This window comes from Idiotropiscis lumnitzeri, chromosome 8 (genome assembly GCF_059441095.1).
Source record: "Idiotropiscis lumnitzeri isolate Australia: NSW breed Sydney's pygmy pipehorse chromosome 8, RoL_Ilum_1.0, whole genome shotgun sequence".
Classification (NCBI taxonomy): Eukaryota; Metazoa; Chordata; class Actinopteri; order Syngnathiformes; family Syngnathidae; genus Idiotropiscis; species Idiotropiscis lumnitzeri.
The window spans coordinates 9,152,938-9,173,946 of NC_142398.1; the positions used below are offsets into that span (position 1 = coordinate 9,152,938).

The following is a 21,009-nucleotide window of genomic DNA, read 5'->3' on the forward strand; positions in this document are numbered from 1 at the left end:
CATTTCAATGGTTACAAAAATAATAGTCCTACTTGAGACTGATCGTAGCACAAAGTGAACTTTTCATCGCCAGTTTACTATGTCCAGTATTGCGCAGACGACAACAAACAACTTAGTTGCAAGTTTACGACCTTGGTGAGGTTAGATTCTTCAGAAAATGGATGGATGGATAGCAAAGACGCCGTAACTGTCACAATAGTCATTTATAATTATGGGAGGAACGGCCATGGCTCACAAGAAGAGGAGCTATGATGAGTGATATTTGAAGTCATTTATTTCCTTGAGAACATTTTCACTTGAAAATGACCATCAGCATTCAAATACGGTCCTGCATTTAATTAAATCTGTGCGTGTCCGCAGGTATGAGCATTGTTGAAAGGTCACTGTTAAATAAATAATTATGTGAGTGATTTATACTTTGAATGCTGAAGCATTAATATTGACTATACAGTAAAACACTCATGCGCAGTCATGTCATAATCTTCTTGACAGATTTAAAAAATAAGATAATTAACATAATTTGTTCAAGAAGTGGATTTCTGTAATTGGCAGCTCTGTGAATGCGATTCAGTCATAAATATTTCTTTCTAACTTTAGTGCAGGTGCATTCTCATGTTTCCGGTTGAATTTATGCAACCCAAATATTTGGAATAAATGGGTCATATTTTCTCATGCCTACCGGTGCAGGCTAGTTTTATTAGTTTTATTTACTTGATCAAGTCTCTTCAAACAAATCATATAAAAAAAATAGATTATAGCATGTAACATTCCTGCTAATATCGTATCAGACGATATTGGTATCGGACAGTACTCTAGGCCGCAATATCTGTATCGGATGGGAAGTGCAAAATTTGTAACCGGACACCCCTAAATGTTTTTTTTTTTTAATGACCTAATTAATCTGTTGGACCCTTGACAAAGGGACAATGAAACTCACATCCAATGTTGACGCAATCATATCATGGTTGATAGTACAAAGAATTTGACAATCACGACCATGTCAAAGGGGATAATTAATTTATTTTTATTTTATCAATAAATTAGGGCGGCACGGTGGCCCACTGGTTAGCACGATGACCTCATAATACAGAGGTGCAGGGTTCGGTTCTGTGTGTAAATTTTCTCCGGGTTCTCTGGCTTCCTCATACATTCCAAAATCATGCATGGTAGGTTAGTTAGACGTTCCAAGCTGTCCCTAGGTGTGAATGGTTGTTCGTGTTTGTGTGCACTGCGATTGGCTGGCAATCAGTTCAGGGTGTGCACCACCTACTGACCAATGACAGCTGGTAAAGGAGTGTGAGGAGAAGCAGCGCAGAAAATGGATGGATGGATTATCAAGAAATTACTACAAGGCAGTAGCTCCCTTGCTTGGGCTTCACACGCTTTGGACAAATTGGTTGTTGGAAAAATTCTATTCTGCTTACTGTCAGCTGTCAAGATGCCCTTAAGCTAGGCATTGTGTCCCCACTTGCCACCCTCACATCTCTTTATACATGCATACACATGTGATTTGCATCTTTGTGCAACGCAAAAACATACCCAGCAGACTGCAGTGTATGTTAAAATTCAGATGGAGGGATTATAATCAGTACAATAAATTAACATTTTAAATTAAATTTTCCTGCAATGCAAAACAGGAAAGTTTGCATTTCTGCTCAAAATGATTAATTGGCTTTAATGATGAAATGATCAATTGCTTGAAATTAAGAAGTAAAATGACTCATACATTTTTTGCCAGTGCATTCACTTTGCAAGGAGACGGCTCATCAATTGAGTGAACCATTGGAATGTATGTTGCAGGAAATGAATTGATTACCTGTCCTGTGACTACCTTGTGACATATGCAAAACATCGCAACAGTTGACATGTTATTAGGCACCACCTGCTGGCGAGTATGCTTTGGGAAACTTCTCTACATCACAAACTGAGGAGCGAAACCTCTCAGTGATGCTAAGGGGGGACTAAGGTTATATTTTGAGTGATATGCACAAAAAATGGCGTCATTGCAAATAAATAAATAAAGAAACCCTTTCCACGGAAAGTACGAATAAGCTACTGTATTTACAGTGGCAGACAAACGAAACGCACTTCCATTATTTGGCATTAACGTGCATCCAATTCTGGTCACGTGATTGTTTCGTGGCGCAGCGTGAGATTTGTGTTTAGTAGAATATGCACCTTAGCTGAGTAAAGGTTGAGTGGAAAAAAAGTTATGCAAACCGCACAAGTGTTTTGCAGAATCCTCAACGCAGACGAATATACATTGTTGGCGACTCACCTGGCATTGCACCAACTCCTCCGATAAGCTTCTCACTTGCTCCACCAGTGCCAACATACGAGGGGCGTCTGCGGACGACATCGCGGCTCCAGAAATGTAGTTTCGCCCTCAATGAAAGCACTTCTCACAATGCTGATAGAACTGAGCCACTGGAAGCTAAGCATGCTAACGTGTTAGCCAGCAGCAAAGGCGTTTTCGTTCGTTTTGAGTCCTTGTCGCTGTTAAAAGCTTTGTTTCGGCTCAAGAGCGCGTTTCAAAAACATCACGTCTGAAACGAGACATGATTTATAAGGACTGTTTCGACACTCACGACGGTTGTCAATAGCATCCAAGACGCTTTCTATTTTAGATGTTTCTTTACGGCTTCCTCATTTCAAACCAGCCCGCTCTTGCCCACTACGTCACAAGGAACACGTCACGACGTTTTACGACAGTTCAAGGCAACAAAGGACAAGAGAAAATCTATTACAATTATTCTATACTGTATTCTAGTATTTCCGTATGGTTACTATTGTTTTTATTTTTTTTTTCCTACCAAAATCACGTGTGTTTAATAAATGGCAGCTCTTGAAAAATCCAACAACTCGAGTCCACACAGTCGTGTTTATAGTAAATACACAATTCCATCAATGTTGTGCGCAGATTCATTCTTCAGTTTGCGAATGCCTTCAATAATAAAAATATTGGGGGTTTTTTCATATCAATAATTTCACACTTTTAATGTTTAAATAAACTTACGACAATGTTCTCACGTTCTAAAAATGTCATATTTTTAAAACTATAATTATACAATTTTCACCAACACAATTTTCCATTCATCCCAATGACACAAAAGGATTTTAAACGACGTGATTCTACATTTCAGTGTTATTCAATATTATCTATCCATTATGTGATCAGTTTCTCCTCACAAGGGTCGTGGCTCGTGGACATGATGGAGACTATCCCAGCGGAGTACACCCTGAACTGGTTGGCAACCAATCGCAGGACACACACAGACAAACAACCAATAGTGCTCACACTCATACCTATGGGCAATTTAGAGTGTCCAATCAACCTACCGTGAATATTTTTGGGAGGAAACCAGAGAACCCGAAGAAACCCCACACAGGCACGGGGAGAGCATGCAAACTCCACACAGGAAAGCTGGTGCTGGATTCGAACCAACGACCTTCGCGCGTTGATGCAGACGTGCTAACCATTCGACCACCGCAACACCCCATTCAATACCATTTTACCATTTTTCATATCGTTCAACAAGGCTCGACAATATTTTGTCTTTGCGGAGCAGTTCCCGAAATAAATTTCTAATTTTGAAGAGCAGATTTGTGCGGGTTAATTCCTGGGACCTGAAGCAAGGGATCACAGTAACAAAGTATTCAGTGTTTTGTTGTCCAGAAACATTTTCACTGGGGCATTTTCAAACACAAGTTCAATTTCAGTCTAAACTTGTGCCAATCTTGGGCTATTTTGGCAATTTCCATTCCATTCAAAATGATTGATTAACATTCCAGTTTATTTCATACCATTCAACATCATCACATCAGGGTGTACTCTGCAACTTGCCCAAAAGTCAGGTTAAAAAAAAGCTCCAGCTCACCCGTGACTCTAATGAAGACAATTGCTTGAGAAAATGGATGGATAAACATCTGCACTGTTGTTGTGACATGGCAAATCCATTTCATGTGGCTAATATGTTTATTGTCTTTGTGGCAGGGGTCAAGGGAAAGGAAGAAATATGACAAATTGTTTCTCCGCAGTCACACAAATGTTGTCTCACCTGCTCCACTCAGTGGCCTTCGCATGGCCGGGCTGTTTCTTGACCCAAGAACGAAGCCTGTCATTAGGACGCTCATTTGCGGAAAAACATTTTAACGGCCCTAAATTGCTAGATAATGTGCGACGTCTGCCTGCGCCCTCGGTCAGATACATAAACTGACACGTGATTTATTCGAATGTTCCCTTCTACGTGTTTGGTCGCAGGATTTAATCACCGTTGTGCATCAATGTTTCTGGCCACCACATAACAACTAATTGGAAAAATACTTTTCAGCATCGAAATGCTTACAAAAAAAAAGAATGAATGAAATCATCCACATCACATCTATACTATAATGAATACGTCCACACGCTTGCTCAAGAACATTGTAGTTCCACTTGCAAATCTTTGCCGCCTGTCCCGCTAAGGACGGATTAAAGCACAGAAATGGAAGATCCAAGCAATCACCCATATTAGCTAGGACACACTTCCTGCATTTAAGCTATAAAGTATACATTCTCACACACCCTCCAGCTTTGCCTCTGGCCTGGATGTGTCAGACCGCCATACCTTTCAACCAGAAACCACCAACAGAACCACCGCAATGACAGCTGACTCACTTTGATACGTAACCATGGGAAAATCAGTCTTTGTAATACCACATGAATGAATGAAAAAATATTCATATAAATTTCCAGTCGAATAAATACATTTTTTAAACTCATTGGCAGAACATGCCATTTTCATTCATTCAGGTTGTTGTATTCTTTTATTGAATTGATCGCATCAGGACGACTGATAGCGAAGCGTGGGGAATCTCTGTCACTGAAAATACTGAAAAATGATGGCAATTCACGGCTGGGAATGACATTCACATTATGATTAAATGCCATCCCCCCAATTCGGATGCACAGCTTCTTGTCGGATACGTTGTAAATAGACTTAACTCCGCATGTCACATCGAACAAGAAGTGCATTGAAAAGTCTTTCAAATGTGACACTCTCCGTACGATGAATATCTCATTTTCAAACAGCAAAACGCAAAAACTAATGTTTTGACCTTTTTCTCTATGCACTCCTGTCACACCTGAGCAGAGTTACAAAAAGCTTTGATTGCCCGGTAGCATTGACTTTACAAGTCAAGGAGGGGAGTCACAATTGAGATCATGCAAATGTTGCAGCATGAAAAATCCCCCAAAGAACCCAATGACAAGCTCAAACACTGCGCCGACAAAGGCAGCCGGCATAAGGAGGAGAGGCACAAAACGCGACACTCCACCGAGAGTTGTACAAAGCACGTCTCCTCCGCCTGCTGCCTGAAGGTAAGTGAGGATATTGTCATGCATTAACGTTGTCTCCGGCTTTGAAGCTGAAGAACCTGAGAACTGTGCTAGATGACAAAAGGCACTTCAAGCACTAAAGGATCTGCGATTGTACAAATGCCAGTGGGGATGTCACGACTCACAGAGTGTTTAGTAGATCCCGCTGGTTGGAAATAAGACTACATGCAAGACATGAAGTCACTCGAGTCTCTTTCTAAGCGTGGCTGATGCCTTTATTTGCTAAATGGCTTCGTTTTTGTTCAATTCTGTAAGTTCTTGGTGTATTCAGACACCACGTTGGGGGGGGCATGCTAATGCTGCTCAAGAGTGACATTTAAACAATGCATAAAAAGTAGGGCTCTCAGATTAATTTAAATTTTATAACATAACTTTCTGTTGCAGACCTCTGCTCACTGTGCAGTCAAACTTAGAGGAGAGTTACTGTGGCAAAGACAGACTTTTAGATAGTTTTACTTTAAAAATTTGCTTGACGGCTCATTGGAGAAATCCAAAATAATTTCCACACTTTGCAAAGCCAAATTTTAATATCATATTAGTTGTGCGTCTTTGATGTGTCGTTCAATAGTTTTTTTCCGGTATTTTACAGGAAAAGCATTGTATTAAAAGATCAAAGGAAGTGATTAGAACAGTCTGAGTAGGAATATACTTTTGTATTTTTTTCACATTAATTCCAAATCGGTTCTAAGCTTCATATAAAATTGAATGGTTGCGATTAAATAGTTAAAAAAAAAATAATCACTTGACAGCACTAATAAAAAATTTTCAAAATGTTATGTTTTCCGCAGTAGAACACCGTATTCCAAATGTTCAGAGATATGTGGTTTGATTTTCCTTAAATTGTCCATGCCACTGGTTCTTTTTACACCCAAAAAACACTTAAGTACACTCGTTCAGGGCGGCGGATTTTAAATTGTCAAATGAATTGATTTCTAGAATGAGGGATTGTTCCGTCACCACACACGTTCAACGAATCTGTCTGCCTACACCTTGATCAAATCCACCAGAATCGCAATGCACCACTTGCGCCACACGATAGAGCTCCTTTGAGGTCATGTAGGATTTTGTCACCAGAATGCGAGGCGCTCTGGGCGGCGCAGCAGCTACATTGGGTAAATTCACAACATGCTAAACTCGACTTGCCCAGGCATGAGAATGAAAATTTCTATGCGGAGCGCAGCCTACTTTCTGTGATCCAACTAAATATAAACCAAGCATTTCATGATAAAATAAAAAATGAATAAAAAAACAAAAATAATGCTATAAAAACAAACTTAAACTAACTAAATTTAAAGAAATCAAACAAAGTCAAAACAAAATAAAAATAACTATTATGAAAAATCCCAAACTATTATAATCATGGTTTAAATAGAGTAAAGTTTAAAAAATGCTACTAAAATAATGGTTCGATTAAAATGTATTGCACACAAATTTTATACAAAAAAATGCACCTTAAATGTTGAAAAAAAATTGTCAGTGATTAGATACAAATGTTTTGACCTTAAAAGTTAAATACAACTGAACTGTACTTGTGCAGTATTTCATTTGCATACCACTAGAAGGAGCTTAAAGTATACTTTAAGAATCACTGGTTCACAGAATGTGATTCACACGGAATCCTGTCGATACTGAAATTGTAATTTTATGGATAGTCCTTGTCTAGTTCTCGTGTGAGTTGCTGTTTTGGAGGTACACCACCATCCATTTTCTTAGATCTCTGTCTTAATACGATGCATTCGCTTGACTGACCCTTTTCTTAATGTAGCTTCTTCTGAAATAACCCATTTGTTCTCTGACTCACACAAATCTTTTTCATCAGGTTGATCTCACTTTTTTTTTTCAATTCTATTTATCTCCTTTCCCAAACAGCATTTGCAATTTTTTTTCACAAGTGTTCGAAAACTGTTATTTCCTTCTTCTGTGATTTCTTGTCTGTGAAACTAATTCTCAAAATGTTTTGGAGATACATATCGGTGATCTAAATAGGCACAAACAATGCAACACACATGTTCGTTTAGCTTAAAATCTACTTGGAAAAGAATTTGGAACAAAGGTCAGTCACTATCTTTTAAAAATAACCGGATTACTGTTTCGGAACTAGAACGTGAAACAACACCTTTCTGTTTTTTCCTCTTTCCAGCCAGAAGACTTCAACACTGGTTTTGCAAACTTACGACTAACATTGTTCTCGTGTACTCCTGCTACTGCTGTCATGTGCACATCTGGATGCACCTGATGATCTTCCTGCACAATCCCACTTTGTCATGCCTTTACCACAGACCCAGTGAAGTGGCATGGACTCTTGTTTGACCACTTTAAGGCCACCTCCTCAAGGTATATACAGTGCAATATGTGCATGTCACTGACGTCTCCGTGATCCCATGAAGCTCACCAACTTGGATGGCTCAAAGTGTGGGAACGCGATCTGGGCATTTCCCCTGGGATCTTGTCCTTTTCTTGCTCAAAGGGTAAATTGCACTGTTGAGGCTGTGTTTAAAGTTCTTATTTCCCTCGAGGAAAGAAGAAAAGACCAAGGACTTTGGACATTGATTGCCCAATGTAAAGGTTGCCCTTGTGGAAAACAGCACTGGGATGAGCTAAGTATTCACAACACCTGTGTCTCCTCCTTTGTTAGATTGACAGTTGGAGGGCATTCATATTTTGGCTGATTTTACAAGGCCAAATTCAGATTTGTTTGCTATTTTTACATTTTGTCATGGCGACCTTTTGTCGCTGTTGTTTTTCCATTATCGCCTACTGTTAATTACTCATGCTTATGTGCGTCCTTTGTTTAAAAAAAAAACGTTTTGCTAAATTTCACCAGAGCTGGGCACTTGAACCTTTTTGCTGGTCTGTCCCCCGCCCTCCGGCTGCTATCTCGGTACGGTTCCGGCCTCAACCCTCCGGCCTTATTCATAAAAAATATTTTTTTAAGACCAGGTGTCCAATATCCTCTCAGAAATGTGTCTATTAGAGGTTTTGGTGGTTGGATCCTTTCTTTATGAATATGAACTATTCCAGGGCCAAATCCAAGTATGACTAACATTGCAATGGCTTTGTGATTATCATAAAGCGAGTGACTGCTACCATCCCAGAGTTTGAAGATTTTGACTCATGGACACAGCACTTCATTATCAAGCCATTGAATTATGCTTGTCAATTGATAGAGAGAATCCACGTTTGTGGACCACGTAGAACCTCCTCCCTCAGCTTGTCAACTTCACCAAATATTCAGATACATGTGCCAGTTAGCTAAAGCTAATACATGCAAACACTGCAGCTCCGCTTTGGTGTAGTCCTTGAAAAATGATACCGCTTCTTTCAGCTTTATTGTATTCAAGCTCAAAGTAAGTTTTCTTTTTGGACAGTTTTGTAAGGAGCGACTTTCATTGAACTTATTTAGCATGGCTTCCACACAGACAATAACTACCGACTTAGTAGCGACTCTGCAACGTGTTTAGGCGTACTAGTAACCAACCGAAGCTGCTACTACCTAGCTGCTTCTACATAAATACGACATAGTTTCCCTTGACCTCTGACTCCCCACGATAGGTGATGTGAGTTCAGGAAAGCTTTTTGTAACTGTCTTGGGATTTTTTCCTTCTTCAACTAACAGTTGGTCTTGGTGGTTGACTCTGAGTTTTGCGTTTTGATGACTTTTTGCCTCGTAAAATGCGATGCAACACTGCTTATTTCAAGCCTTGAATTAAAATTTCCGCGATGTGTTCTTTGAGAGTTATCTTGTTTGCATATATTTACTAGTATTAGTATTATATAAGAAAATACTGCCATTATATCAGGGCTGTGTTGTATGTGCTGTATATGTAGACTATCTGAAGACATGTGAAGCAGCTCAAGTGACCTTTCCAGACTTTTTTACTGCATGTGCTGCTGTCGCGAGTGACTGGAACTTAATGAAGAGATGAACCTCAGAGGCTTTGACTCCTGACGTACAGGGGCACTAGCTGATGGCTGTCCCAGGAGGTGGCAAGTTCAATAGCTCATTATCATTACCATCATTTAGACCCGCTGCTTGAATAATGAACGGTGGGGGACTTGTCACAACAAATACACACTGACACACAATGTATGCTCACTTAGTGGCTAACTACCTCAGCTCACCATTTAAAAGGACCAAAAGCAGCACATAAGGTTTGATTGTTATTATGACAGAGTTCGGATCGAAAAATGATCTTCCCATGAAATCTTAGTTTCGGAGCATTTTTTGTTTCATCTGTAAATGAGGTAATCAGATAGTTGCACTGATAAATAGCAAGAAAGCCGGGCTGTTTTTTTTTTTTTTTGCTCGAGTTTATTAGAAAGAAAAACATGAGTTATTTTAATCAGAACCATAATCTTGCCCTGAAACCAACCCCGTCTTGTGAATGTAGTCTTGTAAAGTTCTTCTTTTGGCCGTTTGGATGAAATCATATTCATCTAACAGACATTTGCTTTCTAGTCAGTTAATGGTTATCAATTGAAAGTTTTTTTGTCGGGGAACACACAAAATGTGTGCTTTGTTTCTGTGTTGAGCTCCACAAAACTGAGAAAATGTTCTGCAATTCAATGAGGAAAAAAAGTGGTATTATACAAAAATATACTATTTATGTAATGAGAAGGTTGTCACAAAATAGACAGAGAAATTATTTGATTTCATGTGAGGAATGTTTTTTCTTTGTGACAATTTTTTTGGGGCGACTGAAGGTGTTTATTTACATAGTGTAAGATGCAATGAGGTTATTTTCATTTTACAGTAGAGTCGTATAAGTTCCTTCTAAATTGTCCCTCTCTAATGAAAGACAAGTCGCATGTATGGAGATACATAACTTGATATATTTTAATGTGAAACAGTTCAATTTGGTTTGATTTGATAAAATCACATCTTTGACAAAGTAAATCAAAAACATTGAGTGTGTGCGTGCGTGTGTGCGTGTATTGTGTTTTTACTATGAAATTGTGATCTTTTTCTTTGAAAAACATAATTCCATCCATCTATTTTCTTCTGCTTATCAGGTGTTGCGTCACAAGAGCAGCATATTAAGCAGAGAAAATGAAAAATGAAGTATGTATATAAAACAAATATTACAAATGTAATTTTACAAATATCTAGTCAGAATTCACAGGAAAAATTATAATATAACAAATACTTACTTTTCAGATGTATCTACAGTATATTGGGAGAGACTGCAGTTTCCTGACAACGTACGACACAATTCAGAATTTTACTTTTAATGTTTTGTAATGTTTACAAGCACTAAGAATATGCAAAAAAAGTTGGACTTTTACAAGAGTCAGGTCTTAATATGAGAAAAAAAAGTCTAATACTGCTATTTGTGAGTCACTGCTGACCCTCAAAAAGGTTTCTAATTGGCTTTGCTGTAGATGGCACATGTGGGGGGAAAGCAGTACTTTTGCGTAAATGGAGGTCCTCAACTCAAGTCAATGTAGTTCCTTGAAACCAAGATGCCACAAGATGGTGGCAAAGCAAGACTTTTACTGCTTTGACCGGAGCACAAAAATATCAAATTCCAGGGAATAATAATGATAAGGAGAGAGTCTGGAGGGGCTGTTCAATGAAAATGAAATTACAAGTCAATTTATGAGTCGAAAAAAAAAATCTATTTCAATGGAATAAGGTCTCAATTTTTGAAAGTATAAGTAGTTGTAACAAGGCATCACAATCAGACATCAAACAAGTTTACAACAAGTATATATGTAAAATAAGATAATCCTATAATGAGCCCAGCGGGACAATTTAGGAATTACGTTATTTTATCATTTTATGACTAAAGGTTATAATATTTAGAAAACATGTCCCAATAAAGACAAAATATATTGGATCAGACACAAGTCAGATATTGTTAAAATTCAGCATGTGACAGAGCATTATTATCGTTGTGTTGGATCACCTAAAATAGTGCAGGTGTACCCAATAGTGTGACCTGTGAGTTTATTTCCATATTATATTGTACATGTGAGCTTTTGGCTCATATATGGGTATGTAATATTTCGTTTAATTAGCAAAGCCAAGCCCTCGGACTAACAGGCATATGGTCTTCACTCTCCCACGGCCTCAGCCAAGCTATGAATATGCATAGCGTGGGACCTCTGCAGCTTGTTATCCGCCAATGAATTCAACACAAACGTAATCCCAGACCTATTATTTAGCCCTTGACCAAACATGCAAGTGGCGCTTCCGGACGCTTGACTTGGTTGGAATGGCCATCTTGGGATTCCGTTGCCTGTATGCACCTTTTTCCATCCACTTAATACAAATGCAGTAAAAGTGGACCTCAAATAAATGCCTCCCCTATAGCATCATGAAAGTACTGTAACCATTTGAACTATGTTGCAAACCAAAACAGTAGCACTGGAGGTTCGGCGTCAGATTTATGCCACAATTACGTCAACCTAATATCAAATACGGCGTACAAAGGCATGTATTATGCTGACGGCTTCTCTGTCCTCTACGCATACAAAACGCAAATTTACGTTTGCGATGCAGGCATGATAACTGTGCCACAATTATTAACCAATCAGGAGTCAGACAGTAAGGTTGATTTTAATTCCTTTTAAATCTTTTCCCCTAGTTTTTAGAATACTAATCTCTCTCTCTCTCTATATATATATAAATATATATATATATTTATATATATATATATATATATATATATATATATATATATATATATATATATATATATATATGGCGGAGGTGGGGGGGAGCGCTGGAGCCTATCCCAGCGATCTTCGGGCAGTGGGCGGGGGACACCCTGAACTGGCTGCAGCTTTTCAAAGTATGAAAATTAATTTGGAAGTAATTAAAACGGAGTTAAAATTTTGAACTGTGTTACATTTTGTTAGATGTATCTCAATTAATTGGTCAAATAATATTTATGGTTTGAGTCTGTATACGTACAGACAGAGTGAGAATACTTTTTGTCACATCTGGTCCTAGGAAAAATGTGTCCCCCCCCCCACCACCCCAATAACATGGCCTCTCCATCCACAAAGTTTGAGAGGAGAATTGCTAGGTGCGCTTTTGGGTTCGATCAAAAGTAAAACAAATATCTGAACTTTTGATCGGGGTTTTCATTAAGTAACGTATATTGCAGCTGAGAGCTGTTTTTAATAATTCAACCAACTCGTTGAACTAAAGGAACGTTTTTTTCTTGTTGCTCAAAGACGCAACACTTCTTCCGTGACAGAAATCAACTCATCAAACAAGCAAGCAAGTAAGTCACACAGGGAGCGCGAAGAAGCTTGCAGACAGAACACCTTCCCTGCGGGGCTGTGCAGACGGACAACCATCCAGGGGAGTGCGTGTGCGTGGGGGCCGGGGAGGCGTTTTTCTTTTCTCTCCTTGCCTTTCCACAAGGTACGGCAGACCCTTTTAGCCTGTCGGCTTGTCTTATTTGAAGGCAAACTAAGAAGAGAAGAGGAAAAAAGAAGACGACGTCGTGATTGTACGTCAGCGTACGACTTTCTCGAAACTGCGAGACGCGCGAGTTGGCCACGAGCAGCCCCCCCCCACACCTGAGCCGGTTCCGAAGCCCCCCTCCACAAGATTCACCTTCGAGTATCAACTGCAAGTTTTCCAATCGAGCGCCGAACCCCGGCACGCGGCGAGCAGCAGCGACGAGGAGAAAGTTCCCCGCTTGAGGGCGAAAGCAGACTTTTTGTGTGCTGGAGGACGCAAAGTTTGCCAACGTGCCAAAGGAATTCGTCAGTTCTGTCAGATGCGACATGCAGCCATGGTAATTAATATTTTTGTTTCCATATTAAGCGTCTTCTTGTCAGTAAATACAGAATCAGGAGATGACACTGGGTTTCACTTGGTATATTTTGTGGTACGTGAACGCATCAGAGCAGATACAAAGTTGTCAGCCATTTGTCTTTTTTTCTGCCAGTTTTCTTGTTTTTTTTTACACACCAACCTACCAAATACAGTCCCCAATCTCACAACAAAGGAGAAAATGACACCTTTTTGTTAATCTGTGGTAAAACACACGAATATTTTAACATATAAAACATCAAACTCATTGAAACAGAAAAAAGTGACTTCTAAATGTGTGTAATCAAACTTAAAGCACCTGCAAAGCATTTAATCAATTTTTAAACATTTATTCACTGACCAAATGACTTTTTCATGTCACCAATGAGCCACACACGTAATATTACTATTTTCTTTTGTGCATTTTCCGGATCATGTTAAGGCCTAAAATTCCTTCAGTCCTCATTTGTGCAGTGGCTATCCTTCAAATGACAATTTCAGATTGATTTGGGGGACTTCCTGAAACAGACCCTTTTATATGATTGTTCATTTTGGCAAAAAACCCCCCAAATATATACAGTTGTTGTTTCTCCACTGGGAAGGCATATAAAAGGCAAAGACAATATGTGACAGTGTTGTCTTCTCATCTGTATTATATAAATGGAGAGGGAGGACACATTGAGCTCAGACAAAATGTAACACACACACATGCCATGTCCATGTTGTGCATTTTATTTGACAGCTAAAGAGTAAGGAGCGAGCAGAACTAACGAAACAAAATGACCCCCACTTGAAAGCTCCGCCAAAGTACCTTCAGACATTCATCAATGAATGTGTGTGTGTGTTGCACAGGATTTTTGGCCTGCCTTGAACGTGTGTTTGTGTGTGCCGGGGATATTTCGGAGGTCCGAGCTGTTCGTGAAGAATGCCAATTTACATTCCAGGGGTGTCATTTTATTACTTATCGCATATCTTTATTTTGTCCCCTTCAGTGGCAGTGCAAAAGGCATGTGTGTGTGCGCGTGCAATTCACATTTTCATGACCAGAAAACAAGGCTCCTTCACTTCTGCAGGTATTGTGATTGTGCGAGCTAAGGATTACGATCACAAGTGTTGCCGTGGGCTCTTTTGTAAGTGGAGATAAATGACAAAGAGGACTCATGAAGAAAAACTATCACCGTAAGGGTGAGTGAAGTTTCACAAGCATGGCAGCATATCGCAGCAATTCCCTGATATGCCCCCATTGGCTTTTAACCGTGTAGGGATGACATCAGGGCAATCTGATTGGATACTCAGTAAATTCTTGGTGATGAGGCCATGACATCTCTCACTTTCTTGATATGTCCAAATTTTAGTTCTTGTAAATGTTTGGATTGGGAAAAGTAAAAGCTCCCGTCGTCTTCACTAAGAACCCCATTTTGTACTTTGATCGAGTGGTCATTTTTGTTGCGACGTGACGATGCTATGAGCATGCACTGGATATAAACATTCTCAGCAATGTTGCTATAGATGCTCCTCTTCAGCTAATCACGCGGTGACGGGCGGTGGAAGGCAAGAAAAAAAAAGCGGTGGTTGTCAGCCCGGCCGTGATTCCTTTGGTACTTTGGGAATCATGAGAGGGGAGAGAAGTGTGTGCGCTGAGCTGCCGGTTAGTCGGTTCAATAATCTCCTGGACAGGTGGGCCAGTGAAGACCCTCTCTGCCGCTGGCCCTTAGAGAGGCTGCTAATGAAGAGAAAGTCTGCTTAGAGGTGCTCCGCTCCGACCCCATCAACCCTACCCTGTACCCCCTGCTGGCCTTCTCTGATTACTGCCCAAAAACCAGAACACTCCATCCTCTCCGTTCTGCCTGTGCCGCTGACTGCCACATCACTTTCTCTTCATTTGAAATTGAATGGCGTGAGTAATAATAACAATGTTTTCTTTTGATAACCAAATCAACGGAGAATCGAAGTCAGACCTTGCAGGAGCTAACTGTAAAGTGTTGTGCATGACTGTAGGTTATCATAAGCATGGCACATATTTTAATTGCATATGTGAAGACGTACCAAGAAATTTAAGTCAAGTTTGAGGATAATTTTTTTTTTGTATTTACACACACACACATATATATATATATATATATATATATATATATATATATATATATATATATATATATATATATATATATATAATTCACATGGGAATATGAGAAAACTGTTTTCTTGTCTTGAAACATTTTCAGATGTGTTAAAACAAACAAATAGCATTGGTTATATTGTACATTTTCAATATCCACCATTAATATTGTTTTTTCACCTTATAGGCCATAACTTGGGAATTTATTCCTGGTTTCCGGTCCTTTTGAGCTGTGCTTTATTAAGGATAATTTTCTTTAAAGAAACTAATTAAATTTCCTTATATTTTGCTCTTGAAATTTGGATATGCTCTGCTTTAACGCGGCTCCAGCAATGTTTCTGTTAAATGTTTAATTGATAACCCAAGCACTTAATTCCGACGTTTCCCGAGTACATGTTAACCTAGGGTTGGGCGATATGACCTCAAATCAATATCGCGAGAAATTGACCAATTTTACCTCGATAACGATAAATGCACGATAAATTCCCCCGTGGACAAAAAAAAATCTAAATAAATGCAGGAAATGCATATTGACTGTTTTTATTATTGACCAACTGGTACACATTACTTTCAATGAAAAATAAAAGTGCAAAAATCATTTGTATAAATTCCAAAATAGCTTGCTTTGCATGACTTGAACAATGTCACAAAGAAAAAGGGTACCGCTTGCAAAATCTTTTTCTGCAAGTAGATTGCGCCAAGATGCTCTCATGATGTAAATAATGGCAAATAAAAAAATGCTAAATAAAATGAAAGAAAATGTCAATGCAAGCCAAATAAACAAGTGTGCATCATCGGGGAAAATGTGCCGTCTCGAGTACTCTGGTGCGCAGTCGCCACTTGTCGTCTATGTAATGCACAGTCAGGCTCAATCAGGGATCCATGTTGCGACCCGACCTCAAGTCGGATGTAGATGCAAAATGCTTGACATGTCTAAGCTCCCGGCCCGATGTAGTCCATATCGGGAAATACGGCTTTCATGAAGCGCTTAAATCCTGCGCGCTCCTCTGTAACGAGAGGAGCTATATCTTTAGCTATGTGCTAGGCTATCGCGTCCACCTCTGAGACGTTCTCTCGTATGGTGTCGCCTCCGTTAATGGGCTGTTGTCACTTGTCGAACCTTGCTTCACACTTTGAACTTTCAGCACAGCATAGTTGTGTTGTGGGTGGTGAAAAAGCGTCTGGATTTGAATCGCCAGCTACGACAGCGACGTCTGTTTTCTTTCTCGAGCGGACTGTTGGAGTCACGTGACTAGAGGCGCTGTTGCGGTCTTAAAGGGGCATGAACATTGCCGCAGACAGAAAAGGCTTTTTTTTTTTTTTTTTTTAACACCGAATTTACCGACATGGGCAAAATGATTTCGGTCATTGTAATAAATTTCGGTAACGGTAAATTTTCGGTTTATCGCCCAGCCCTATGTTAACCTTAGGTTACCTTAACAATCAGCATGGCTTCTGTTAATTACTCCTCATCATCCATTTGTCAGAACGATGCGCGTAAGAAATTGAGCCCATTCGCCACCATGGAGGCGATGATGACTGTCTTAAGAGTGACTTTCCGACATGTTTAGCTAACCTAGCTAGTCAGCCGATGGTTGTTGCTAGCTACAGTAGCCAGTGCCGAGTACGTAGCACTGAGCTTGCCTACTCGTAGATGACCTAAGCATGCTACGCTACGTTAAGGAGCATTTGCATCCAACCCAGCAAAGCTTTTTGGGACTATATCCACGGTTTATTTATGGGAACAACTTAAAAATCAGCGATCATGAGTTTGGCTTTTCAATGTGTTCTAATGAAGCGCAAAACGTGAATTTTGACTCACAAATTTATTTCGAATCTTTGAATTTTTTGAACAATGATTCCCAAGAAAAATGACAGGAAGCCATATTGTAGTGGAACAATTCAATCCCTGATGACTGCTTGTTGTCGGTCCCAAAATGTCCACATGTACAGACTAAAAGAACATCTTTTTATTTATTTATCAATTACAACCTCCGCTCATTATTCTAATTATTATGAAAATCAATTTGGATTTGGGAGACAATCACGAGATGGGCTCCATGCTCATCCATCCTCCACAAAGCTCTGCTGCGAAGTTAAAACCTCTGCAATGCACGGGTGAATACAAAGTATGTGAGACATGCGGGGAAGGAAGAGTGGGGGGAAAAAAAAAGAGAAGACATTTATTTTAGAGGAACTTTATCCAGACAGTGATTTCAAAGCAACATTCTTGCGGTGTATTTATCCATCCAGGGGAGGGTCGCCGCTGCGCCCATTTGGCCCCAGTAATGTCTCAGGTGGCCCACGGTGCGTCTTGGCCACAACAGAAAAGGTAATATTGTGAAAAGGGAGTGGAGTGGGGCGAGGGTCACACACCTGTGGAGGCTCGAGATGGAAAAAATGTTGGAACAAGACACCAGACTGCAGCAGAGGCGGAGTACTTAAAACAAATTGCACGGCCGGGTTCCTAATTTTAAGAAAGCAAGGGGCGAGACGTTAATAATCCAAAACAATAAACACTTAATAGATATAATTAGACTTATCGGTGCCTCAGCAGCATGGCGTAAGAAATTCAATCCCCCCGCCTCACTTAGACTTTAATTTCCTGCGAATACATTTTAAAACTCCGCACTACATGAAATAAACAATGGACACTGATCAACGGGCTTAACGGCTGTTATGACAGGAGCATTTAGTGTGTTTTTACTCTTGCCTTATCACATAGATTTCTATCTGCGGGAGTTTAAATCTGTTAAAAGATAGATAGCCTTTGCCTCTAACTGATGGCTGTCTTTAATCAGATTACAATCAAGAAAGACTACAAGAAGTGTTTAAAGTGTAACCTAAAACTTGTACTTGCACACACTCCTTTTTTTCTCGGTCCTTTTTGTTGGGCTTCGTTTTTAAATGCTAATCCCGAATAAGATTTCTAGAGAAAGGAAGCAATAGGAGGACAAATAGGCAAACAAACAAAATGCAACAAAAAAGCTCTGTACTCTTCATGAGCCATTAGAAAGGAAGACAATCTTCCAAGACGTTTGTGATTCTCAAAGATTTTTACTATAATTTGGGATAGCTTTAAAGTACTACACGATACAATATAATGGATACCTCCTGTCCATCAATCAACAGTTATGATTTTAAATTATCCATCCATCCAATATTCAAACCTTTTTTTCTCACAGTATGAGAATGGATTCCAAAATGGCTTTGATGGTTCAGTAACTTGTAATAGTAAAGAGATTTGTCATTAACATGGCAATTATTTGGAAGTGATATGGTGTTTACCTGAAGGCATAATGTAATGGTTCTGACAAGAGGTTGAACGCAATCCGGTCATCTGGGATGCTGGTTGTTTGGATTTCCCATCGGTAAATATTGAATTAAAAACAATCTGTTGCCATTATTAAAAAAATACCACAAAAAGATGGTATTTTGAAATAGGTAAAGCAACGTAAGTAAAAGTTTTCTAATTCTTCGTTCATTTGTAAATGAGATCCACCAGCGGCGATCACATTGTCTGTTGCCACACCAACAAAGTGCAGTGACGATGCTCCAGTCATGCAACACTGCCTCCTTTTCTGCATGTCTCCATTTGAGATGTGAGTGTGCCACATTCAAAAGGAATGAGATTAACCGCTTTAATTGGTGATGAATGGAGTCGGTTGTGTTCACACCCACAATGGCGCAACAGCCATTGCTATTATACGGCGCTTTGCAAAATGACATCTAACCAAAATAGCCATCTAACCTGCCATTCAATTTAGAACTTGTGCTGCACCAAACTTTCACAATTTACAAAAAGAGAGGCCTCAGTCTTGACCTTAATGGCTTATTGTAATCCATGGGCGATTGAATCCCAGTTTTTTAATTTGTAATTTTCATATAGCCAAATATAAAACAAAGTTCATCAGTGTAAAACAAAAAGCAGTAGTCCACCTAACTTTGATAACACATTATGATGGTGAGCACTGAAACGGACTGATTCTTCACTTCTCACTGCTTCTTCTTTTGAAATACATGTCTTTAAAAAGGCAAATTAAAAGCAAAATACTCACATGCAGATGCTACTTCATCTGAGTTAGGCTGACACATATAAGGTATAAAATTGACACTTCACAAAAATAGGAGGAGCCTTGGATGGAGTAAACCCTGCAGTTTTAATTGTATCTATCCACAACTAATTAGCAGTTAGTGTGTAAAAATTTTTTTTTAAAATAAATAAATACAAAATTCCGTATGGCGGCGTGGTAACAGTCCAGTCGCTAGTGAAATTGCGTTTCAATGGTAATCCATATGTTGCTGAGCAGACCGTAATTCAAAGTGACGCTTCGGAAGGAGCCGCCTCACAAACACAAGCGAAATGGTTCAGCTGGGACATTTGCGCTTACGTGTTGTCATTTACCTTTTATGGCTCCCTGCTGCCATAAAAGCTGCTCTCTGGAAATTCCAACAACTTTCTTTGCTTCTTTTTTCACCTTCTAGTGACTTCACATGACTTTTTGCACCGGTTCTTTTACATGTTTGCACACCAGCGGGCCTCAGAAGCAAAGGCGCGGTGGAAAAAGATCACCTCGGGCCACGCGGGGGTGATTTGATTAAAAGAGAATCATTTGCCCTCGAGGTGTCTTTTCTGTTCCCTGCCGAAAAGCTGGCGTGAGAAATGTGATATGACAAGATAAGTGGTGGCTCATGAAAAATTCCTGAGGACCGAGACGTAGCATGTTGACTTTGGAATGGGTGGCGTGGAGGGGCTCTACCCGACAAAAGTTACTTTTCCTGCGAAATGGCTCACTCCAGAATGTTCTCATTTAGAACCTGTTTATATACGCAGCAAAAGGCTGGATAAAGTGTAACCCCGCTGTATTTCATTCCAGACATTCTCCCCAAGCATGTCGACCAATACTGTTATTGGCCACTTTGTCTTAAAATAAATCAATAGAGTGCTTGGGTGACGGCTGAGCTCAGAGCACGTATTGTATAGACAAAATAATATTCACGCTAATATTCAGTTTTGGACATCTTAGAATTTTTGATTTGTGAGAGAAGTGAGGTAAACCCTGGACTGGTCGCCAGCCAATCGCAGAGCATACTGTATGTATTGACGGACAACCATTGGCATTTACATTCACTTTCTTAAAATAATGCGCCATTATTTTTTTTTCCCAAAAACTGAACAACATTCTGATTATCTTCTATTAATAATTTCACTTCAGGCGTACAATTGAATGATCTGTTTAACAAAGGATGCAGCTTTTTTTTCGCAGTGGTGGCCAGCGATGCCGAAACAAAACAATAATTTGGCAATATTTCTTCGTCTCCTTTCACGAATTTCATCACAACACAGAGAGCAGGAGATTTGAGCTCCATCACCAACAAAAAGAGTTAAACTTGCATTCTACGATTTTTCGGCATGCGACCCTCAAGCTCTGGGCAATCTCCACTCTGGAAGGCTCAAAGCTAAGATTCAAACCCAGGACCTAAGAACTGTAATGCAGGTGCGCTAAAACCTGGCCTTACATGCTGCAGTGTGCATAATTTTGTACACATTCATAAAAACTGAGCATGCAGGTGTCCTTAATGATAACGGAATCTCTAATGCAGTCATATAATGCTTGTCTAGCCTCGCAAGTCCCCGTTTAAATGTTAAACAGGCACAGAAGCACATTCATCTGCTTTCTTTATAACCCACAAGGTTTACACTGACAATAATTGGACCTTCATTGAAGCGATCATGTT

At 39.6% G+C, this 21,009-nt stretch overlaps 2 protein-coding genes across 2 annotated transcripts in view; one reads left to right on the forward strand and one right to left on the reverse strand.

Annotated features, from left to right (window-relative positions):
• cntln (centlein, centrosomal protein) overlaps nt 1-2,667 on the reverse strand; it is a 122,107-nt gene extending 119,440 nt beyond the window's left edge. Inside the window, exon 1 of the mRNA XM_088302843.1 lies at nt 2,279-2,667. Coding sequence (XP_088158969.1) covers nt 2,279-2,359 — 81 coding nt within the window. The 5' untranslated portion in view covers nt 2,360-2,667. The remainder of the gene's footprint in view (nt 1-2,278) is intronic.
• A 9,742-nt stretch (nt 2,668-12,409) lies between these two features.
• bnc2 (basonuclin zinc finger protein 2) overlaps nt 12,410-21,009 on the forward strand; it is a 181,017-nt gene continuing 172,417 nt past the window's right edge. Inside the window, exons 1-2 of the mRNA XM_088303370.1 lie at nt 12,410-12,612; nt 12,799-13,134. Coding sequence (XP_088159496.1) covers nt 13,117-13,134 — 18 coding nt within the window. The 5' untranslated portion in view covers nt 12,410-12,612; nt 12,799-13,116. The remainder of the gene's footprint in view (nt 12,613-12,798; nt 13,135-21,009) is intronic.